A 26,068-nucleotide genomic window follows, 5' to 3' on the forward strand; every position below is an offset into this window, starting at 1 on the left:
CGCCGCGAGAGAGAACTTTGTACAACCCCTCTTTTACACGTTTATGTACATAAGTACCGGTACGACGGTGTACCGTGACGGTAAAGAGACGATTCTTCGTGGCGAAAAATAAATAATGAACGCGGAATAACGGTCCCGGTGCATGGCTTTGGTTTCGAGGAATTGCGCTCGATGCAACGGTCGATCACTTCAGTTTCACGTACTGGAAAGCTGTTTGAAGTGTTCAGCTTAAGAAATACGAAATTTTGCAGTAAGAGCGGCTTGTTTCACGCTTCATCTGTTCACGTTCAAATATAAATTCAAAGAAAAATTGTATTAAAGACAAACGAGATTTAGATGCGCTGCAAATGAAATGATATAATGAAATAAAATTAATTAATATAGTAAAGAAAATTTATATTTCTAGCTACAGCTACTATTCTTAAAATGTGCGTATTGACAATTTTCTTTCACATTTTTCAAATCTGTATGTATGTGAAATTAATAGATTCTGCTATGTAAAGAACATAAAAAGAATACTTAACTTGCCTAAAAAAAAACTCAAATTATAAACAAACGTATGAAGACAACTTTGGTTTTTAAACTTTTTTAGAAATATCAGTGAAATAGTTTGAGGCTGCGATCATAATGCAGTTTTATTTTCCGTTTAATGTTCCCCTATACAGTAAAACTCCAATTAGTGCAGCGAATTATCCGCGGATTACATTCATCTTTCTCAATCAATCTCGTAAATACACACAAAAATGATTGAAACTATTCTCCGCTTTAATCTCAACCTCGTAATGTCTATACGTACAAAAAACAGGTATACTTAATACAACAAATGGTCGAAAAAAGTCCTCTATTTTCCAATCGAACGCCACACGCATTCTAACAGCTTCCAAAGTGAATCTTCTCGAAAACCAAAGCGTCCGCGTACAATGAGACCCACCTTGCACAATTTCAACGCGTCTTTCTCGCCACGAATCACGTGCTACTCGGCTAAATCACCCATTACCCCCGCACATACAAAATTGACCACCATAAGAGTACCACAGGTTAGTGTAGAATGGATCTGCGGTTAGATTTGTTAGATTCTCTGGTGGAGATGTTGTTAGGTTTTAGCGTGAGTTGCTGTTACGGTCACATTGCGTGTTCCTCTCTTATGTGAACGACACAGGCAGATACATAGCTGTTCTCGAGTATACGCAAGTAAGATAGAGAAAGACAGAGAGAGAGAGAGAGAGATAAAGGTTTCGGAAATGATGAGCAAGAGGGAGAGTAAAAAAGAAAGAAAGACGAGAGATTAATAGACATTGAAAACGGAAGGGAGAAGCAGCTTTTCCATTGAACAGACGATACGTCGGGGATCGTAAAACGAGAATCTCCTCTTTTTCCAAAGAAAACATGGCTCTTTTCTCCCCCAGTTAGAACGTCGCTGCCAGACCGGCGGTCGCTCGCCGGTCGGCCGTCCGAACAACTCTCGTGTGTGCATCAGGCGGCGCGTCGAAGCGCATCGACCACGAACGATGTTGCAACGCGGGTATCGAGCGGGCGAAAGTTCGCGCGAACGATAAAAAAAAAAATAACATATAACGTATGTACGTATTCTATACACATATATATCTACATCCGTGTGATCCACGATGGATTGGATTGCATCATCAATTGTTTATTTCACAAATCTGTCCAGTACAAAAATATTACAGTATGTGTATGTATATATATAAATATATATATAAATATATGTATATATATTTTCGATTCTTCGTCGCTTATTACCTAGTTATATATATATATTTATTTATATGCTATATAGGAATTCTAATTGCTAGGTATATAAAGGTGTGTGTCTTGTATGTGTATCTCTGTTCCTCCGTGTTAGCTTGGCAGATAAATGAAAGCATGGTCTGGGTTAATTCTTAAGTACTTAATGGCGGTTTAGTTAATCTATGCTGGTGCAGACAGACAGACATAGTATGGCACGTTTTAGGGGTCCCGTGTTTTCCTCGAAACGGAACGGAAGAGAAAAGGGAATAATACTAGGATTTTCAGCGATGCAAATGAGCGCGGCGAGTTTCGCGATGGTCGACGGTTTCCCGTTTGGGTGATTCGAGGTGATTCCCGCCGAAAGGAAAAGTCGTTCGGGACGATCGACTCTACGGTGTCGATTCGAGGACGATCCTCTCCCCCTCCCAATGGGAATCAGTCGCGTTCGACTGCGGAGGGAAACTTTCCGAAAGATGCACGCGGATCGGGTTCGCGTTTCCGGGAGCGTTCGAGCTGAACGAGCAACGGCCGGAGCCAACGTTTCTAGCCGAAGACACTGTGAAACGCGTCACACGGCAGAGACCGAACAACATAAATCAATGTCTCGGTTCATACACGCGATACGGGCGTAATTGTGTTTCGAAGTCGATAGTACCACGTTACGACGGAAGTAAATGGAACTCGAAAACCGACTGGCATCCCCCGCGAATCTTCAGTCTGCTTCCGGTAGGTTATACCCTAATGTGTGACAACGTCAGAGCTCTCGTAACCCAGCCTCTGGATTATTGTATTTCGTAAAAAAAAAAAATACGAAATTGTCACCGATAATATCGATTGAACACAGGCAAACTGAATTTTATAGTAAGAACACTTTTGGGGATTTACAGGAGGTCGTGGAATGTTTCGTGGTTCAAAGCGAAGGAAGGTCAAGGGTTGATTAACTGCTTGAAGTACTCAGAAGTTATTGCGGTTGGTCGAACGTAATCGGTTCGTCTTCGGGATTAATAATCCTTACGGTATCTATTTTCGTTCTTGACTTTCACTGATATTTTGTCTAGACAGGATTTTAAGTAATAATCCTGTGTACTCAACAGAATATAGAGTTTCTTGGAAAAATTCTGTATAACGAGTTACATTTTGGTCCTCTAATAAACTTTATCTTCTACGTGCCCTAATATTCGAACGCGCAATGAATACGAAATACGTACGATATTGTTTCAACGAAGGCGAATGGGACCCGAAAATTGGATGGCGTACTTTCAAATTTTCAGAATCGTGCTCAGTAAATTTTATCCAAAAAAAAAAACTATTATTGTACTTCCTTTTTCCTAGTATTTAGAAAATTAAAAGAAAAGATTTCATATTAAACATATACGAAGTGAAAAGTATTCTAATAATACTGTTCGAACGAAAGTAAATAAAACTGTTTTCGAGTACGTTTTCAAGGTTTCCACAGAACAGAATCTCTGTAACCACTCCCAATATCTAGTAGCAGCCTTTACTTTCAGACACTCCAAGTCAGGCCCTCACACAGAAACTTCCCAGATTACAAGCCCTCTTCACCGCATAAAGTCGAGTGAAACGATAAGAGCGTTCAATGGCATCAATGATCTACGCGAAAGTAGCTTCCCAAATCAAATCGGAGTCCCTTTACATCGTCACCTAGAGTTGCTGGTACACGTGTTACCATTCTGGACGGGCGTGCCAGCGCGGATCGATCGGTGGAAACATTTTCGGAAAGAAGCACGACCGAGCTGAAAACACAAAGCTGGCAACGCCCACAGACCTGACCAACGCAGGATCATTCCAAGTTTCAAGTTTACGAGTGGTCATCGAGACTTTCGTCGACCGTGTTCAGCGGATTCGCGGAGCAGAAACTTCGAAATACCTCGTTCGATATTCAGACGGATTTTCCGAACCATTTAATTCTTGGACGAATTTCGTCGAACTTCAGCCACAAAATTAAGAAAAATTCCACAGAAACGTGAACCATCTTTTTGATATTTTACAAAAGATTAGGATCGATTTTGTAATCGTTCCACGTACGTCTTTCATTGCCTGATCAGAAAGATACGAGGATCGAAAAATGAAGAGGATACTCCTGTTCCCAGGGAAGTATAGCTCGCGGTTACGTGAACACGATTAATTCCAAACGTTATAATTATACTTCCCCAGGAAGCTTGGTTGTTACGATCGACGAGGCTGCTTTTCCGTAATGCTTTCGAACGTATTTATACGCCGAGAACGTCAGCAGTGTAAGTCATACACGAAAATAGAAAGAGTTGCCGCGAGCGATGCTGTTGGAATCGAGACAGAAGCCTGTTACCAATATCTGACGCGTGTCTATTGAAAGCCACTAACTTCGGAACTTGAATTTTCGACGATAGGTGGGCGAAACGACCGATCGAAACTCGATGGTGCATTGCTGGGCAACGACTGAGATCTTCTGTAGACACCTGAACTAGCGCAACTGGTTTCCTAGACAAGTTCATACACTTTTCGTAACTTAACTGGATCACAGACAGAGAAGGATACGTGTTAATTATAGTTTCTTATAGGTTTGGAATTATACACTGAACACCAATGGAAAACGTTTGACTTTAAGAATAACAGACTCCAACGAAATAGATGTTCAAAGGAGGAATTTATATTAATGCCTGAAATTGTATTCAACCTGTACCTAAAGTATGTAAGCAATAGTCAGTTAGCTTCATGAAATAAATAAGGAATAATTGAACATGTTTAATAACTAAACCCCGAGACTATTTCACGGAAATTACAGCGGAATAATACATTTGGTTTTCTCCATTTCGAAGTATGCATTAAATTGAAAAATAAAGTAAAAACCCTATCTTTATGTCCCGACTACATAATATCCACAAGTTACGAATATTTCGTAAATATATCTTTCATATTACCACGATAGAAATACAGAAAGAAACGAATGTATACTAAAGCTAAAAGCAACAGTCCATCAAGCACGCTTCTACCCTTCACAAAGTTAGAAAATGTACGAACAAGTCTCAGGAATACTGAGCTGCTCAGCTTCAGATCGTCTTTCCTGAGCAGACCCTAACGGGGCTAAATCAGCATTGGCTCCCAACGAAGACCTTGAAGTTCGGATGCGAACAATCAGTTGCAGTGGAAGAGGCACAGTGGCAATACTGCGATCTTACGCGGTGCAATCGGTTACTGACCGAGTGGCCACAATGGAGGCAGCTGTACCAGTTGGGGAACGACACAACCGCATCCCCGGATCTCTGGACAAACACATATCCGTACCTACGGCCCGCACACGCCACCACCATCATCACCACCACCACCAAGAAGACCAGTACCACTACCACCGGGCACCACCGCCCTCCGTTTCCCCCTGCACGAGCATTCCACGGCTCGGAAGGTTGCAAGGGCGGAGGCATCCAGCAGGGCAGCTGGAACTCTGCTGCCGCCTGACCTTGCGGGGGCAAACCCCTCTCTCTTCAGTGAGAACCACCACTGGCCAACACTGTAACAAAGAGAGAGAGAGCGAGACAGCGAGAGAGAAAGAGAGGGTGGGTTTGAGAGAGGGTGAAGAGGAGAGAAGACGAGAGAAAGAGTAAAATAGGGGTGGAAGTTGATTAACGTACGAGGTAAAATGAAAAGTACAGAGGGATCCTTTTCAGAGCTTAACAACAGACGATCCTTGCAATGTGAAACCCCCAACATTTGCATACACCGACATCGATCACAGCGTTATATTTCTCTGCACAACTGCTCGGTAGAATTAGGGTACAGATAGAAAGAGAGCAGGCACGAGTGAGTACGCGGAGGGAATACCAAGAGGGATGGTAAAACTGGGATAAAGAAGGTCAGGGAGTGCTATATCTCCCGGCCCCTCTCTTGTGTATCTCTACCCCCGTCGGTGCACTCGGCTTCCCTGTGTGCATACAGGCCAGTCACCGTTACGTGTGTATGTGTGTGTGTGTGTGTGTGTGTGTGTGTGTACGGATTCAACGGGAACAACCGTGCAACTGTCACAGAAACTGTTTCGGGACGTTAGTTTTCCCACTTGGAGGGCGACGATTCTCTGGGCGAGGGTGCCAACCCCCGGATGTTTTCCCCTCGTTTTCAGCCAGGTGATACGTTACGATGACGCGCGACAGAGATGTGTTCGACGTAACCGGGCTGGCGAGTATTACAGCTCGGAGGGTAGCACAGTACCGCCGTAAGGGTGACATCCGTATTCTCTTATTTTATCGATCGAAAATTTCCGTCTACGAAGGCGAGAATACGGTGAACCACGAGAGTGTTGGTCCCGAAGAATTATAAATGGTTGAGATTATAATTTGTCTGTTTATCGATTGCTAGGCTCGTCTAGAAAAAACGAAAATTGATCAAAAAAATAGGTTTCTGTCATGTGGATGTGAAAGAAATAGTAGATTGCGATCTGGAAGTTGAGAAGTGTTTGGTAAATCAATTTATACGATAGAAGATTACCGTTACGTTGAGGCAAAGGGGTGGCAACTATTAATTTCGATAACCTAGCTGCGATAATGTTCTACACTTTATCGCTTCAGAAGTTCGGTTCGAATAATCGGAAATCTCGTGAAACGGAAGGAAGTAATGCGAGTCCTGAATTCTCTGACCGGCTAAGTGCTTTCTGGGTAATCCGTTACTTTTTAATGGCCCCGAATATCTTCCCGGAGTTCTTTTCTCTACACTCGCGTGACGTGAAACGAATGGCGATATGCTAAATATAATTCCCCTGTCTCATGCAGGGTATCTATAAATTTCCACGGTACTTTCGAATGCTGGCTTCGTGTAACGTATCATTTTGCCCAAGTCAAAGGAACTTTATGTTGGAACCAATAACTACACCCAATCGATCGTGTAACCGGCTAGAATAGAAGGATCGAGCCTGCAGAAGTTTCAGAACACAGAAGTTCCGTACGGAATAATAATGATTCTCCGCTAAAAGATATGCAAAATTACCTGAAGAACAATTTCTTCGTACAGAACTTTTGAAAAATATCAGTTTTCAGAAACTAATACTGTTCGATATCGAAAAATCGTGATAAAATTGTTGATTTACGGTACCAGTTTCTGTTTATTAATAAAAAAAAAATAAGGAACGAGCTTCCCAGAGAATATTAGCAGAAATTTTCGGTCAAACCGTGATGCTTGGATCAAATATTCGTAAATTTCAAAGCTGACATATTCGACGTAAAAATCGTACAAAAAAAAATGCTGTCACGCAATTTGCGAAGAATCATCTACTTGAAAGCAGACGTGGTATAACATTAATCTGGGCTGAACACGGCCCAAAGAAGACAAGCGTATCTCGAGGGATATGAATTGTGCGTTTAAATCTGAATTTCATATTATCCGTTTTAGTGGGCAAACATTCAGTTTGCACAAACGTTACAGTCCGAATGCCACGGGCGCACAAGTAATGCCCAGCCATTTGAATAATTCGGGATTCAAATGACGCGGGATTCTAAAGAGATTAGCAGTCATTAAATACTGTATTAAGTCTGATTAAATTATGATCGAGGACAAGGGGACGTGGCCAGAAACCGAAATGAAACAGGTACGCCACGGTTAAACCGCTGAATCCGAGCAAGTGTTTCCCTGATCAATGCATCGATGTCAAATTTCGTAACTGCTATTTTACATATACCGTCTTTTTTCGTATAAATCTCCGATTGCAACACACATTTACACACAATATTCATCATCGTCGAATTTATGAAGCTGACTGACAATAAAATCGGAAAACAAACATTATCAACACTTTAAAAAGCTAGAAAATCATTCTACGGATCCTATTACTTTAACCTGTATTCTAACGAGTCACACGACACTCTGGATTTTAAAATGCAAGGCGTAGAAAAAACCTTCTACACCGCAGAAAAATGCTCGCGTTGTACCGGGGCCGCGTTCCCGGAGAATAAATCTCAGGACAAGAGAACGTCTAGGAACCGCGCTCGCGCGTACGGAATCAGACCCACGGCTTGTTCGCAGTGTTGTTAATGCGTCAAAAAACAAACGTTTCGACCGACTGTCGCGTACAAGAGCGTTACGCGGGAGAAGACTCGTTACAAACAAAACCGTGGACGAACTCGGAAGGCAACAGGAGCGAAATTCAGCGGAAGTAGAGAGACAGAGAGAGATAGAGAGAAAAAGATAGGGAGAGAAAAAGACAGAGATCTGTTCCCAAGTATTTGACGGAAGTCTCCGAAGAAGATTCCCTGGGTATTTTCGATGAGTCACGCGGAAATACTCGACGGAATCGGGTTGCAAGTTCTAACGAGCTACCTGTGTGTCTTTCAGGTGTACGTTTAGTTGCGGAGCAACTCGAGGAACAATCCGTGATAAAGAGAGGGGAGGGCTCTTCTCCTTCATTGGCTAAGCTAGCGTAGTTTGAAGCGGGTACGCTAGCACGGGCACGAAAGGCGAAAGCCTCTTGTCGCGTCCTCGAGAAAACGAAACTCTTTGCCGGTGGGTACACCTCTACCCCCAGGTGATCCTCTTATTGAGCACCTTCCGTCGACTCCTACTCTCCAACCGTTCATCCGTGAAGCACGGCCTTGTAATAAGGGCGAGAAGATATGCCTTTAAGGAGCTTATCGCGAAAAGGACCCGCTGCCTCGTTCCCCTACCATCCCTTTACAGCAACGGGAGTTTCTTGGTCTACTATATTACCCCTTTCGCTCTGTGAACCGAGTTCTCCTCATCCTCCCCACACTCTATGTTCGAGATCGATGGATGCACCGCGCGAATACTGGCTCCGCGGTAGTAACCAAAGAAATGATCCCCGAGGCGGAAGTAATGGTATCGGAAGGGGGTGGGGTGGTACGGTCGAGAGAAAAGCGCTCGAGATGAAAATGGTTGGCGATCGAAGTAAGAAACGGATCGATGGGAGAGCTTGTTCGATGGATCGGGTGAATGGGACCGGGGAAGTGTTATGAATTTGCCACGCGGATTGATCATCAGCTTCGGTGGACGCCGAGTCCTCCGACGTGACGGGATTTTATATTCGTTAGAGCGATACACAATGCACGGAGATGGGCACTGGAGTTGAAGAGGGCTGTCTGTTTACACGATGCTGGATGGAATTTGTTTGTATCTGGGAACGATCGAACGGTGAAACTACAGTGGTAGTGGAATGGATTACGAACAGATTCTGAATATCTTAGGGTATTCGAATCGTATTGCAACGAGTTGCATTGTATTAACAGAAACTTGTATGTCATAAAATTGTTTGCCCTGTATTTTTCAAATTTCATTGTAGAGAACTATGAAGAAGAGACCTTCTACGAAAGTTCTGTTAGACTAATGTGACGAAAAAGAGGTTAACGGAAGTTTCGTTCCAGACATCCCATACAAAAGGGAAACTCGATACCTCAAACAATGTAAAACTCTATAGAATGCAATATATTCTATCGCACGTTCTTCAGGGAAAAAAAGGAAAAGACATTTAAGGTGCTAATTCACGCCTGACCAGCAAACAGACGACGGCCCCGGAAAAATAGAAAGGAACAACGGCAACTCCCGCGAGAGATCGATTGGCTAGGGGTGGCAGGAAGACGCGCGCAAAAAGAATAATTACGCTAATGAAGGGAAGCGCGATGTAATTAAATGCAACGACGACGACGGGACCGATGGTCCGTGTCGTCACGGACCCCGACGCAAAACGGCGACGCTTTTTATCGTTCACCGTGGAGTCGCCCTTTGACCGGAACCGGAGAAAGTCGCGTAACACTAATTTCCATTTGGCTTCGCCGCCGTACCGTTGGCTCCCGACTAAATGCGCGAACCGACACACACACACACCGATCCCCATCGACTTTAAACGTCGACGGGAGAGTCTAGGCGCCAACGAAGTACCTTCTTGCCACCGAGCTGTGACAACGTCTGGTCTGATGACGCCCGTTCGTAGGGAGGTTACTCTAGCGAGTACCGAGAGAAATTCGCAGAATTCATCGGGGTGGTGCCTTGGCTGGCGGTCAATAATTGATGCTCGACGGAAGATATACTCGGTGGATGAAGCAGAGATGACTAATCCGAGGTCTGTTCCAGCGATTAAACAGTTTTGCACGATAGACATCCTAGAGTCCAGCGAAATGTTTCTATTTATCGCGATAGAGATCTTCAAATGCAAATTTGAAGGATGCAGGGAGGTTCTCTAGCGAGTGCTGGGTGAAATTCACAGAATTCATCAGGGGTGCCTTGGCAGACGGCCAATAATTAATGCTCGACGGGAGGTATACTTGGTAGAAGAAGCGGAGACGACTAATCCGAGTTCTCTTCCAGCGGTTAGACAGTTGTGCACGACATACGAAATATTTCTATTTATCGCAAAAGAAACCTTCTCGTGTAAATTGATATGTATATATAGAGATCCAACATATGATCCTGAAATAAAAGGGGATACGTGACTTACAATTAACAGCAATATTAATATTGCTCATTACTATTGCTATACGATTCTTGGATGACATTCGCTGTGAATAATCATTAACTATTACTACCCTATAACGACAGTATCCCCCAAATTAGCAACGCGACTATAAACATCAGTGGACGCGATTCTGTCTTAATCCTTCTTACATGAGGAAAGATCCACCAATCGTCAAGTTACCCAATAATATTTTAAGGACAGAGAACGACCCTTTTACAAGGCGAACATCGATAGATTATAGGGGATGATAATGTTGTATTACCGATGCCGCATCGAGTATCATCGCGCCGTGAACGACTTTTCCAATCGGGATCGATCGGCGAATATATATAAGGGACGAGTTACGAGCTGTTTCTAGTTTTCAGATTGATCTTGGTTTAAGCGGCCAACATGCCAACGCGTCGGCGGCGGCTGCTGCTGCACGCTCGTCAATCGCGAAATCCGCTTATCCGTCACGACACGGGAATTCGGGACGGGGCGCAACAATGCTGCAAGCGACAGGAGGGATCGAACCCGTTGCTGCAAATTTCACCGCCGTTTTCGGCCTCGGGCTTGATAAGTACCGAACACTGCCGAGCCGATACGGCGGATCCTGGGTGGTTCCGCCTGTAAAGCCGCGCGCCGCTTCGACCACCTTGCGTGACTAGTACCACATCGCTGTCGTTCTGCTGAGAAATTTTCATTCTCGACCCGCTCTGATAACGCTACGAGCGGGTATATAGTTCGAAACAAAAAAAAAAAGCAAAGAAGTGACGAGACAAGAGAGAAATGGATAGGAGAAATATTAGCCCTCGTGAGAAACGACGATACTTATACAGGAGATTTCCAAAAGAGGCCGCTTAGGGGAATTCTGGAATGTATATCGAATTCGCTGAAATGAGTAACGAATGGGAGAGTTATATGCCTTGCTTCTGTTCGTGGCGCGTTCAACGGGGTAAGAAAACGATTATGTGATTATTATCTCGAAGATTTGATAACGTACAGAGTGCTCGAAAGATGTGTCAAATTTCAGGGACGAATAATTACTCGTCGAAATCAAACGGGGAAGTGTGAGTGAACGTGGATCCGAATGTTGATTACCAATTAAACCGTTGAATATAGCGCATCAAAGAGAATACATAAATTATCTATCATCGTTTTATTAAATATTCAACTGTCCAATTTGCTTATCAATAACTACGCAGACTGCAAAGCAACTGACGTGAGCGTTAAATCCAATTTTTCTGTAACTAATACACAATTTTCATATATTCTCTACCCCTGGTTTCGTCAAAATTTTCACCGAACAGACGGAGACATGGTAAAGGTCCACAAGACAAGGAGTTCCGGATCCATATTCGCTGAAATATTTAATCCCTTTCAATAAGTAATACGTGCCTAAAAATCAGCATCAACTTCCCAACAATACCCCCTGCAACATTTATCATTGTTCCCCGCTCGTCCACGAAGACAGAGAGAAACAGCGAAAACGAGCTTCCACGGGGTTGATATTTACAAAACGAAATGGGAAATACTTTCAACAGTCGATAAAGAGGATGGAACAGAAGCGAAGCGAATCGCCTCGAAGACACACACACGCGGTTCTCTTTACTCGTTTCAGCGAACGTCCGAGGATTCAACGACAACTTCGACACCCCCCCGACCCATTCAACCCTCCTCGTGGAAAAGCGAAAAAATCGCGAAGAGAGTGAAACACGCACGACACGCGCTTTTTTAAGTCTGCTCGGTGCCGCTGGACTTCAACAGTATCTGTATCTCGGGGTGTTTCTGTTTCATGTGACCCTTCAGGTTATCCAGACGTGTTCGCCGGCACCCGCACAACGGGCACACGTAATTCCCCGGATTGTGGGTCAAGTAGTGATTCTTTAGATTGGACACGACCCTACCGCATATTTTGCATTTGCTAGTGTACGTGTACGGCATCTTCTCGAAAAAGTCCGACAGATTAACTTTCTCAATGCACGTAATCGGCGCGCACTCAGTGTCCTGAGGAGTTAAAAGTGTCGTATCTGCAAATAGAGAAAAGTCGTGTGTGAAAAACCGGCCATCGACGGGAGGGGGGTTGGTGATTCGATTGGCGCCCTCGGCTGCTCCGTTCTCTCTCTCTCTTTATTTTTTTCCTTTTCTTGTCGTCTCTTCTCTTTCTGTCTCTCACACACTCTCTCTCGCTCGTTCGCTCGCTCTCTCACGTTTTTTCTCTCTGTGTTGTGTTCACTTCTCTTCGCTTTGATCGGGCCTCACACTGCACAGAAAGGGTTACAAGGGTGGGAGGGAATGGGGCGCGACAGAATGCGCTCCGGGTGTTGCCGGTTTAGATCGATGATCGATTTATATGTATAGTCCGACCGGTGTGTGTCTCGTGTGCCGCAGTCACGATGGGAAGGGACCGATCGTACTTCACGGTTACATATTACACGGGTGTATGTATATTTATTATATTATATTCTATATTATGTATATATCATCATCGTTATATCGATTATTGTATAGTCGAGTATTGTACTTAAAAAGGAAAGGCACCATTAAACAAAACCCCTCTATGAAAAGTCTGTTCTTGCAACAGCCTTCGGGCCTCAGAGACTAGTTCATCATTGACTATTATTGAGCCGCGCAGGCTCACCAGAATCGGTTACTTTCTCTTTTTTTTTGCTCTCTCTCTCTCTCTCTCTCTCTCTCTCTTTCTTTCGTTTTCTTTCTTTTAATGTTCAGTCTTCGACGTCTTTCACAACCTACGGTATAAATATTTAAAAAAAAAAATTATATAATATAGGATCTATAAATATATGCGTTATAAATAGTCGACTTAATACTGATCACCTCCATTTACAGAACAGGACTGGCGTTTACGATGTAGGTATACAGGCAGTTAAATTGGGCACCGGGCATGGAACTGGATGAAATACCCTGGGCATCGCGACGCGTTTAAGTTTCTCGTTCCCTGAAGGACATTCCGGGCGAAATAATGGACGACGGACGGTTTCTGGGATGCACTCGTAGACTTTCTATTGTCTTCGATTCGTCGTCTCAGACGCAAAAAGTGTCGGAACATGCCCGAGAAATCGATGATCGTTCGAAACAGTCGAATAAAATAAAGACACTTCAACTTGCTCACGAATGAAATTTCCATTCATCAAAATATTCAACGTTCTCGTGGAGACTTTGGGATTTATCTTCTTTATAAAATTGATCGAAGAATTTAGAGATTGCATAGGGAAAGTCGAGTATAGAGATTAATTCAGCCAAGATCATGAAACATAACGCTCAACAATCGGATACCTCGTTATCGCTACAAAAGACAGTGAGAATATCATAAAAAAAATCACAAACACAGAACACATGTCGAACAATTTTCAGACACGAAATATAAAACGCCTATTTAGAATTCATCGAACTCAAGAGAGACAGGGGGGTGGGTGGCGTTATTTGTATACTATGAATACATAAAATATTCTCTTGAATAATTGCCCTTTGGGAAACACGAGTTCCGCGGATTCGCCCGGTTCCTAAAAGGGCCCCGGACGAGTACGCTTTTCGAGAAAGTTAATTATGCAAAATCCGCGTCGCGGGGCGATCGAGACGCTGCGGCAGGGATGGATTAGGAAAACGATGAATATTTCCGGTAACGAAATTGTTTCCGCGGGGCCAAAAATTGAAATGCATCCATTTCAAACGACGGTAAAGGGACCGAACGTTCACTCGCGAGCGCAACAGCCGAATATTAACGGCGAGCAATTTCGCGGCTGAATTTCCCGACGGTTCAGAATCATACGCTCTCATCCTCCCCTACACCCCCCTTATATACGAAAACCGTAGAGTGCCACGTGCGTTCAACCGTCCGAAGTATCTCTCTTATGCAAATCTAATCAAAGTCAATATATCTCGGGGTTTCTTGCCGGCAGAAATGAACGTCTGTAGGAAGGTGCCCGAGGGAGGATAGAGGGGAGGTGGAAGATGCGTGCGGTAAAATTCAGTCCCATGCGCCGCGTGCAAAGGTGGGAAAAATCTCTTCTCGCCGGAGACTTTCCCTCCCCTGTTCGAAACGTATGAAACACGCTCGGGGAACCGTGATAAATCATTTCTCGTCAGCTCGAGAGAATCGGAACGAAAAGAGAAAAAATAAATAAATAAATAAATAGAAGACACTATTCACCATAAACGCTATTTCACGGTTATCTGTTTTGCGGAGGTAGTCTACATGAACACTCAGACCTCTCGTCTCGTTCCTTCACACTTATATACTTTGTACTCTCAATAAATTACTCCAATACGATGAGATCTCTATAAGCAATCGAATCTACGATGAAATACCGATCTCGGTGGCGGGCCGGCTCGTCCATTTCTGTTGAAGACGAGGCGCACGCGCGCCCGGACCGAGCGCTTATTTAAGTAAGTCTAATAGTTAAAGAAGAAGAAAATAAAACGATATTCGAAAAACCCTTAAGTAACTAGAGACGCATGACAATAAATAATTGGATCTCGTTTAGGAGAATAATTTAAACGGGGGCGAGAATACGATTAAATGTAGTCACGAGCGGACGATCCGCTCGGTTTAAGAGTAATGAATGCCGAAAGCCTCTCGACTAAGGAGTTGATTAATACTAATCACACGCCCCCGCGTTTCACCGTGAACGCCAGAGCAAACGAATCTTGCCGATTATTTTCGGGATAGCTTCTGCCTTTCATATTTTCAATATTTTTTTTCTCCCTTTCTTTCGTTTCATTTTTGTTTCGCTTTCGTTTGCTTTTCGTTCTTTTCGTTTCTCGACGTCCATATTCTTTTTTTTTTTTTGTTTGTTAAATATATGTATTTTTATATATATTATATATGCGTTTCCTCTGCGTGTTCTATGTACCGAATAGAGCGGAACGGATATATTTATCGCGCGATCTCGCATTCGGCCGGGATTTCGCGCAGCCACGGTAGAATTCTAGGTGAGGTAAGCTGTTTCCGATTTTGCTAAAAAATGCTTGTGCTCTAGACGCATGAACGGCGATATCAAGGATCCCTCTCGTATTCCGTGCTTCAACTTAATATGCCTTTTCAGATTGTCGGACCTCGTTAACGATATCATGCAGATTTGGCACTGATACTTATCACCCGATTTCAATAATGTTTGGTTAGGTCATCAGCGATTACCGACAATCTCTACTAGAATTCATGATAAGATATTTATATGTAGTATAGATATATATAAACACAAGAAATAAATTTAAAAAAAAATAGAAAGAATACGTGTATAACACCTTTCATAGAAAAAAAATAACGTATCAACTCACACTTCTACATCAAGTCCAAGAGTTGCAGAGAAAAGAGGGGATTCTCTCAATTTAAATACTGTACGTTCTTCAATCAACAGTGTTTACGGAAGATAATATTGTAGAAGTTCGAGAAACACCACACTCGTAACGTAATAAGTAGATATATATTTCTAGAGTAGCCTACTCGTAACAAACGTTCAAATGTCATTTCACGTAAAAAAAACGAACCAAAAAAGCGCACACCTACTGCTCTTGTCGTTGTCCAAGAGTTACAATAAGAAAACGCAAAAAGCTAGCACAACACGTCGTCACACAACCGAAAGGAACAGATCTAAAGAGAAAAGAAAAAACAACTGAAAGAAGATAGAGACATGAAAAGAAACGTACGCGAATAGAATTCGAAAAATAATAGAGTTCCTTTTCTTCTTTTTTCGGAACAAAAAAAGAAAAAACAGCACAAGACACACGACGAAGGACACCGTTGACGATGCAGCCTTCGCAATCGGAATTTATCAATCGAGTTGCCATCATTGAAAAAACCAAAAAAAAAAAAAAAAAAAAAAAGAGAGAAAGAGAAACAACAAAATTCTGCCACTAGTCTCATCAATCGGACTTGGATCTATACGAGCGTCTCACGGGCGAGTTACGCGTGTGAGAAACGAACACGTCGTGAGATCTGCGCAGAATAGGACTGATCGTTCAGTCGCTGGCCAAGCGGCTACATATTAAGTTCGATGACTGCGAACGATCACGAGGACAACGAGGATTCTCCTCGAGATCGAACGGCGACAGATTCGAGTAATGGTAAAACGGACGTGACGTCGTCGTCGTCGTCCCGTTAGCAACAAAATTCTAGTTTCTCTAGCGCATAATTTTCATGAGGTGTCACCCCCGACGAAAGCCCCAAGAACAGTGGAATCGCTGCCGGGCAGGCAAATGATCTACCGTTGCGTAACTAGCCGTCTGGTTTTTTTTTCTCTCTCTTGTTCAGCTAACCGAACCGAACCGAATGCGATGACGATTCTCGGCCGCCGATTCATCCGATCCGGTTACGTAACGAGCCCACACGAACGGCTGTATTTTGTTGCTAATGTCTCCGTTTACTGGACTATACACGTTGTGCGGGTTAAAGTAAACAGCGCAAGAGAGACACGTGAGAATGTAAGATTAAGATCGCCAGGTACGGTGATGTAAGAGACGTGGCAAAAAGGTAATTTGTAAGAGGATAGAGAAAACAGTGTGTAAAGGCATGCATAGAGAATCACGCCACGCAGTGGATATATGTATATGCATATATATATACACACGTATACATGTATATATATGTATATACAATTGATTTATAAGTAATTATGTGTATATATATATATATATATATATATATATTATGATTGGAAAATTATGTGACACACGTATATACACACATGTTCACCAACGCAATAGAGGCAACGGGCATTCTTTCGTACGTACACACGCACGGTTATATAGTTTTGCGTTAGGTTTATTTTTCTGACCACGCATACACCGATCCACCGATGTGTATGTATATGTAGAAGAAGGTAGCAAAACACACAAAAAAAAAAAAATGAAAATAAAAACGCAACACATACGGGACCACGTACGCAATCACCGGCCATACACCATCTCAGAAATTGTTACAGACAGACAAGAGTACGGTCCATTTGCTGATACCAACAAAAGTACCGGGTCCACTTTGCCGATACCATTATTATTTTTCTTTTTCTTTTTGCCCAAAACCACAAGGTGTCTCGATACTTTGCTTTCCGTTTCTTTTTTGTTTTTTTCTTTTTTCTTGTTTTCCCCCGGTCAAATTTCTTGCGTGTTTCGCTCACGAATCGGTTCTTGTTAGACACGCCCACGTATATTAACACACTCACGGGAATTTGTAACTACTATACAGTGACATAGCAAATGCACGATACCATCACCACAACACCAAGGATAAACGTATAGCTGTGTGGTATACCCGTATGTATATGTACAATATGGGGAGGCGGGCACACGCGCGCGCGCGCGCGCGTGCGAGCCACGCGTGCGCGTGCACACGTATATACACACAACATATACAGGATAAATGTACATCCAACAAGAAAGTTGTTCATGTTCTAAAAAAGAGTTACCACTCACTACGCTTGCCAGACTCGGAAATAGAGGGATGCTCGCTTCGTACGCCTATGTACGACTCGACGCGCAAAAATCCTTGCAAACGTGCATGCACATCTCCCTCGATTTCTTAGACGTCACGTAATTCCCCAAGCACCGCGAACAGTTCCCGTTTTATTCTTCTTTTTTTTTTTTTGTTCATCCCGAATTCATATTTGTTAGTTACATTCCGGCGCACCTGTTGACCGTCCCCCACCTGCCGGTCGCGTACGTACGATACACGTCAATTGACGAATATACAACCCCCACGTGTTACTTGTTGCGCACCCCCGGATTACCCTGTCGACTCGCGCGGAACTCGAGCGACGCATTCGTGAGACGGGCGAAGGGAAGTACGTCAGATCTAAATGGAATTTTGATTGTAATGATAGATGTTCAGTGGTCTTACCATCGAGTCCGTCGAGCATTTCTGGGGGATTATGGTGTTCGGACGATTCAATTCCTGGCACGCCATCGCTTAGCGCGCCCGTCGTGGCTCCTCCTTCCTCTCCGAGCAGTCCGACTGGATGGCCCTGCACAGGACACGATTATCATCGTGAATAACATTAGAATTGGATCAGCCTTAACTATGACGATTTTTACAATCCGTTTCTAAAGAAAACATTACAACTAGCCGTCTCTTTTTTTCTAAATAACATAACGTGAATAGGGATACCGCGAGTTTCGATTAGCTGTTCCCAACACCATGTCCCGGAGAATTGAACGTTTGAATTGAATATTTTCATTTCGATTTGGTCATACTATGACGACTAACAGATTTCAAGACTACAAGGTTTCTTGATATTTCTTTATCATATAAATATTTTCGATTGCAGATGTTGTTTTGTAGAATGTTAGACGATTAACTTGTTTAGGGACCAAAAGATTTATCTGTACCGTCATTACGGAATTTTCTGCTCCGTTTTATTTTTGAATGTTAATTATTACGATAATTATATATATAAATAGTTACACTGTTTTTGTATTCTTTGTATCGACATCTACAAGGTAATAGCGAGGGCTCTTGATGTGGAAATATAATTCTTTTTTTATCAATTACATGTTTGCCCAAAATACTGATTTTTTTGTAGTTTGTAAAATTCTATAACTGAAGTTCTGATTTATACGTCAGAATCGTACAGTAATATTTAACGATTTAGAATTTAATAAAGATTTGACTCTTTAGGGGTACTGTCTGAGATAATAGAAATAATAAAGAAACGAACAAGAACGACTGAAGTATTATTTTCATAAACCTTTTCAATCAAATTTATTTGCAGATTCTTCTATCTTGCAAATTGATAACTATGCGTTTTCAACTAAAATGCGTGACAAATTATCAACTCATACATAGAAATAATAAAACGAAATGAATAACAGTCGTCTTTTATTCGCTATTTACACATTCTAATCCTAATTATAACAAATACTCGAGGAAATTAACTTGCTGGAAAGACAATTCGTAACAATACGTCGAATTCCTACGTGGATGTATTACGAAACAATGGTAGTATGATTTATAATAAAAGTATTTAATATCCATTAAAATGTAACGTGGAAATATCCATCACAGAAGCACATCACCTCAAAAATGCACGTACTTTGGCAAAATTTTACATTCTAACAATATTGCAGGATTAACAACACATTATACACATTGTTACACAAAAACGTATTATTTAGGAGAATATGTGTATGAATTTCAACGTATTCAATTTTATTTTATAAAACCAAAGAAACTTTTATATTTAAAACCTATTAACCAAACGTAACCATTACGTTTTAAAAAATATGTATATTTCTGGGGCCAGACAATTAATTTTACACAAAACTTTGTAACGTAACAATAAACATTTTTCAACACCGATTATTTTATAAAGTGTCTTCATTATATAACTTTCATTTAAATATATAATAGTTTAAATAGAAACTTAAGTTTATCCATTTTATTACGCTGTATCTTCTTGTATTCACGAGAAAAAAATAAAAGCGTATGGTAACTAATAACCCGAAGAAACGTAATAACACTAATTACATTAGCATCAATGTTTCCATATTATAAAATAATTAAGTGAATAAGATATAAATAAAATTGAATTCTACGTGCACCACTGTCTGTTTTTGTCTCTGTTTGGACAATCAAAAATGCAAGTACGAATTTATACCAATATGTATTTGGAAAGAATTAACTAATTGAAGTGGTTTGTTTATGATCATAGGAACATCAACGGTCGAGAAAATGAATCTTTTTTGAATCTTATGTTTTTGCACTACGATTTTGTATATGCTCTTGATGCACTTTTAAAGTACGTATTCATGCATGTCAACACTAACGTAAAATAGATATGTATAAAAACGAAGACAATATTGGCAAAAATTGGTAAACTACTGTGACATAAACATATTGTGAATAAAATGCAGGAAATACGCATTCATATGACAAAAGAAAATGACTGGCAGTTAACTTATGCAGTCTTACACAATAAAAAACACATAAAAACGTGCATGCAGACAGGACATTATAATAATTGACTGCTCAAAAGACATATCTACATATTGCTGTAGTTAACAAGACTACAAAAAAATGAGTTTTTAATAATCAAAATCCAGTTGAATCTCATTTGAACGAAGTTGATCGCAAATTTTAATAAAAATGCGACGATAATATATGATCAACAGGTTTTCATGATGTAAGTACAACTTCCTTTCGCTTCACTTTCTTTAGCAACACACAAATTGTGTGCTTTACACTTATCATGGTGGTTCACTATTTCAAGTCTAAAATTGCCGTTCCCGGCTGCAAACGAAGTACGTATTTCAGGAATTGAATCACTCCATTTCCTACAGTATTTACAAAACATAAGATTTGATCTCTCATCGTACTGAAGCCAAGAGTACATATCTAACCAACTGACTTTGAATCTACCAGCTTTTCTACTTTGGGGAATAGTACGTTGTGAAATATTGCACAAAGTTGACTGTATCACTGACATTCCTTGATGTTGATTTACTACTGTTGGCCTATGTGTATTGTTATCATTCTGAAAGTTCTTAGCCTTTGTACTTTCTGCCAGCAAATTTAATAATGAGTTTGCATTACTACTTTTGTGCGAATACAATATGCGAGGAACAGACTGATTCTGCGAGGATTTATAAGAGTTTCCATAATATTCAGATGTAGTCCCTGATATATTGATAGACAGAGAACCGCCAGCCATGATAGTGTTTTCACGAGAAACTTGTATCACAGGAGAATCTGGTTGATTTTGGGTCATATTCTGTACATCCATAGTTTCGTCACTCTTCCCATCTCTCTGAACCTCCCACTCCACACTAGTCTGTCAACAGAGAAGGAAAGGATATGTGTTTAATCAACACATCTTTGATTCTGCCTTTTAGCACATAAGAAGACAAGTTTTTTGCATCTTTATTTAGACATCCCTTCCTTCCCATGTCTGTTTGGACTGAGTAATTGTAGGATAATAGCAGTTAATCATTAATTATGGGAACAGTAACGAAACTATGTTGCATATATGTTGCACGATTTCACGAATAGCTGATAAGCTACACATGAAGAAATAATTCTCTTCGGTACAGTGTAAATTCATTATAAAACGAAAAAAATGATAGTAAAGATTATCTGCTGAAATAAAAACAGTGCATAATAAAGAAAATGGATTCAATGAGACATAACTACTTTGTAACTAGACCCGATAGTAACTACGTCAAAACTACTTTTCTAATAAATAGTAAAAAAGATTTATATGTTTGGAATAACAATCTTTCGCAGTAGAACAACTGAACCAAGTATGTCCAAAATTAAACTAGAATATAGTATTTCAATAATGTACAAGCACATTCATAATACAAACATACAGTTACGAATTATTTTCTACCATACACTATACAACTGCTAAAAATTATGCAATCAACATGCAAAATGTAACTGCACTGTTACCATGATATTGAAAAATACACATAAAAAATCACTTACTGGGAGGGAGATGTTGTCGTGGAAGTCTGGTAAGTGATGATCTAACTCTTGCTTGATAGATGGTTGCGGCTGTGATGCAGGAGACATAGGTCGGCCACCATCCTCCATTTCACCTCCCAAGGCATTATTTAACTTTGGAATCACAGGAGGGCTTGATTTGTAACTACATTGTGAAGATGCCTAGAAACAATAAATTAGAAGGATACAGATTTTAAATGCACCAAATCCATCTCTGATTGTGGTGTGTATGTACAAAGTATCTCCATTGAATTTCAATCAGACTTACATAAACATACAATTAGTACAGTGAAATATATTTTTCGAAAACCTAATATTTTGTTAACGAAACATTAATTTTGAAATCATGAATTATTTCAATTGCAAATTCTCATCGCGATTATAATACTCGATACCCGTATTAGAACACAGATTAGGTTTCTTTTGATTCCTCAAGGTCAACAGGAGGTATTTGGAAAGCTGTACAATCATACTCACACACATGTAGTTTATTGATAACAAAGTACGATCACTATCTCTAAATTTTAGGCAGTACGTGTAAGAAAAATTGATGTATAAATACACATGTGACTATGTACGTGCACGCACGCACGCATGCACGAACGCACGCGCGCGAGTACGCGGGAGCATATGCTTTGAAAATACATGTCGGAAAACAAGAAAATTGATTCAATCTAACAATCACAATCAAGATTTCACATTTAAACGGATTCACATCTTACATAAATAAACGGTAACAAAAAGCTGAATATTTAAAAATACAGTTACCCTAAATACTTAAAAGAAATTGCTTTAATAATAGAAAACTCATTAACATATATTGTAGCTAATTAGATTAAAAAATATGAGTCACTGAACAATTATACAGATACCACAGAATGAAGTAATTAATATTTACAAAATATGAGAAAATCTTATAAAAAGTAGGAATGATTTCACTCTATTATAATGTACTTTTTAGAAACATTCTTTATAAATATGAAATCTATGTTTGTAATGTTCTATCTATGTTCTATCTATAAAAACTATAATGTTATCAGTATGCTAAAGGATATGTATATAAAATTGAATGGAGTACTTTGGCCATAGAAATTAATGTAGAAATTTCAAGCAGTATTACTGTGTTCTACTACCATATAATTTATATTACTCCAAAATTTTTGTCTTACGTGATATATAGTGAAAATTAACAAAAATGGTACAGAAACACAGAAATGTAAAATATATTACTACTTTATCAATAGAAACTTAAGATAAACTATATTTACAATAATAAAGTACAAATAGGAATGTATAGTATATAAAATTACGTACCTGAGAATCGGACATGAACCGTTCACTGGGTGTACCACTAAGGGAAACGTCATAGCTGCCTGAAGCCTTTCTTTTCCTTTTTTCAGGAAGAGGCTGAAGGTTAGGAGAATCAGTATGCCTAACACCAGTTTGCGTTTCTGGTTCTGGTGATGGACTTTTTTCTTCTGTCTTGTTATTTACACTATTATCAGTGAGGCCTCTAATCTGTAATGCCTCCGCTGTTTTAAGGAACATCGGTAGTAGATGCTGACTAACATTAACTTCTCCCTTATACATAAAGTGCAGCAATGCCTTCATTTCCGTCTCATTGACATCCTTCAGGAATATAATTGGATGGGGATGGGTATTCTGGAGGAAAATGCTCTCAAAATATGGACTGCATGCAGAGAGTATCGTCTGGTGTGCCTTGAATGTCTCTCCAACACATGCCAGGGTAACGTCGCACAGTGCCTCTCTGGCAAGCAATGAGCTGAGAACGTCTGTGAGGTTGGCTGGATGATTGTTCCACCGTAGACAATACTGTTGGTCCATCTTGTCTATCTCCAATCCCGACCCTACAACCAAACTAGCTGCCCTGAACTGTCCACACTAGAGACTTTGATCACCCTGACTACAGAATGACTCCCTAACCCTTAAAACGTTAACTCACACGCCTTCTCCACGCACACTCTCCTATATCGACTTGACGATATCTCCTCGGAGATTATATCGCAACTCTAGACCCACACAACTTCTTCCGTGCTTCTGCAAATGTGCCACATTGCAGTATAACTGTAAAACCCTTCAGGGTTCACGCGTCGCTACTATACGTGCCGAAAACATTTTTTTCGCATAACCTCGGTAACCGACCAACTGCTCCGTTTGCGATTTTACGTCGACGTGCGTAACGAAATTCAAAAGAAGGTTAGAATATTAATTGCGACGCAGTACATATCACCCACGAATACGATAATATCCAATATTCGAAGATAATGTTTTCGGCAATGTCAATATTCGCGAGGCTTGGGCGCCATTGTCGGTCGTGCTCGTCTAGCCACGAGCCTTCTCGCGAAAACTCGATTTGTTGATGCACGATTTCTAACCATCCGAACACGCTCCACACGCGGCTTTATTTACCTAAACCCAGCGCCAGCTAACTAACGCACCGTATACACTAACGACCCGGGTTTGTTTATCGTTCCGACGATTACTCACCTTTCGCAAACTTTTTGCCATTACAACGCCACCCGACCCTTAACGTCCACTGCCATACCAATCTGCCAATGCCTACGGCCTTATTTTTAAAATACTTTTGACCTTCGTGCATCTGCCGTGGGGAATGGCGCGAAGGGCGCTCGAATTCAAACGCGACTAAACACGCGATGCGATTCCTTCTAATAGTTTCAATTCAAAAAACCGTTTTCTTTCGTTTAAACTTGTGTAACTTTATGTCAATGTCATTATATATATACTCGGAATACTAAACTCGGCAATAACCTACAAAAACTGCCGTTTTCAACGTTTATTTCACGTAAGATTCTAGAAAACGTAATCCTTACCATGTATTAATATACTATAATCCAAACATAATTGTTTAAAATAAATTATAATAAATTTTGTAAATAAAAAATTAGTTGTAATATTAGCTAGAAAATGTCGTATACATTTATAAACATGTAAAATTAGTCAGTACGTACTTATAAACAGGTAAAACGTAAAAATTGCACAAGTACTATAACAATACACAAATGAACACTAAATTCAATTGTCTCCTACAGAAACATGAAGATAAATATCTTCGTTGTACCGGTTATCAGAACCGTGTTAATTTCATGAAAATGTGAATCGTATGGAATTCTGTTACACTCTAGAATTCTTAAAGTGTACTACAGAAATTGTATATAAGTACAGCAGTAGTGTAAAGGTCTAAAGTTCACCTAGCATCGTAAAATATTTTCACAATGACTCTACGAAACAAAACAAAGTTATCGGGCCTGTAATCCTGACGAAGATAATTTCTATTCGAAAGTGCATCACCCTGGACACGTCATGAGGCATTGTAATACATTAAACAGAATTTTAACGGGATGAATGTTCAACCTTTAGTTAAATGCAGCAAACTACCTTATATCCACGGAACGTTTTAAATTCGTCTATTATCTATTCCATTCTCGTAATGTACGAGATGCATGTAAAATTCATGGATCCTTTAAGAAGCAACGATTGCAAAGAAAGTTTGAAATCCGTTATATACTTCATGCCAACACGAAAGGAAAAAGAAAGCTCGATCGAAAGTACACTTTAATCGCGCCAGTTTTAACGAGTCGTAAATGCCCTCGTCGCTTTTTTTTCTTTTCCTTTCGGTGAAACGCAACGCGTACGCGCTGTGTAACCGTAGAGGGGGATTACATTTCGCGGAAAATCATCGGGTTCAAAGAGAGGTCGTTCGGCTTCATTTGACTGCAATAAACGTTAATTCACGCAAAATCGCGAGCTTTCTGATATTAATTTCGGCTGTCCGCGGGCCGGACACGATAATCGTGTTAACCATACGAAATCAATAGGTAGCGGAAAAATTGGAAAATCTCCTTAATCGGTTTTCGAATATGGATTTACAAGCTTTGCCCGACCATTAACAGATTTAATCCGTGCTTTGATTGGCACTGCGCAAAATTACAATTCGCGTGCTTGTTCCGGGTAGAAGATACCGGGGAGGGCGTGCTGGTAAATAGGAATTCGGTGTATTAAGCGGATAACGCAATGAGCATAATTGGATTTATCTCGGCCGTGTTTCTGAGGATTTAAAACGTTTGCGTGGGACACGATCGGGCCGCTGTCGTTGGCCTGCCCCGATCTTTTTTAATGACAAACTAATCGGGAACGTTTGAAGCGATTCGTTCGGCGAGAGAAATGTTTCAGGCTGTCTATTTTGCCAGTCGGCAAACATGGTTAGTTGCTACGGACATTATCGGGAGCCCCGGTACTCTTTAAGGATATCCTTGTCGTGGAGACGGAATTCACACGAACGATATAATGAACCGTACTCCGACATGGGAATGAAGTCGAAATTACTCTCCGAGGGAAAATCAGATGATCCAATCTGGCCGCGGTTTCAGTATGCAGCTCTATTTTCAGAAAATTCGTCGCGT

At 40.8% G+C, this 26,068-nt stretch overlaps 1 protein-coding gene across 2 annotated transcripts in view; it reads right to left on the reverse strand.

The window, feature by feature from the left end:
- LOC107187601 (sex determination protein fruitless-like) overlaps positions 1 to 24,200 on the reverse strand; it is a 62,934-nt gene extending 38,734 nt beyond the window's left edge. For both annotated transcript variants that reach the window (XM_015575728.1, XM_015575727.1), the window contains exons 1-4: positions 24,135 to 24,200; positions 22,941 to 23,494; positions 21,609 to 21,788; positions 18,024 to 18,147 (exon numbers count right to left, since the gene is read on the reverse strand). In XM_015575728.1, coding sequence (XP_015431214.1) covers positions 18,024 to 18,147; positions 21,609 to 21,788; positions 22,941 to 23,471 — 835 coding nt within the window. In that variant the 5' untranslated portion in view covers positions 23,472 to 23,494; positions 24,135 to 24,200. The remainder of the gene's footprint in view (positions 1 to 18,023; positions 18,148 to 21,608; positions 21,789 to 22,940; positions 23,495 to 24,134) is intronic.
- Between the last annotated feature and the right edge of the window lie 1,868 nt (positions 24,201 to 26,068).

The sequence above is a fragment of the Dufourea novaeangliae genome, unplaced genomic scaffold, assembly GCF_001272555.1.
Source record: "Dufourea novaeangliae isolate 0120121106 unplaced genomic scaffold, ASM127255v1 scaffold89, whole genome shotgun sequence".
NCBI classification, from domain to species: domain Eukaryota; kingdom Metazoa; phylum Arthropoda; class Insecta; order Hymenoptera; family Halictidae; genus Dufourea; species Dufourea novaeangliae.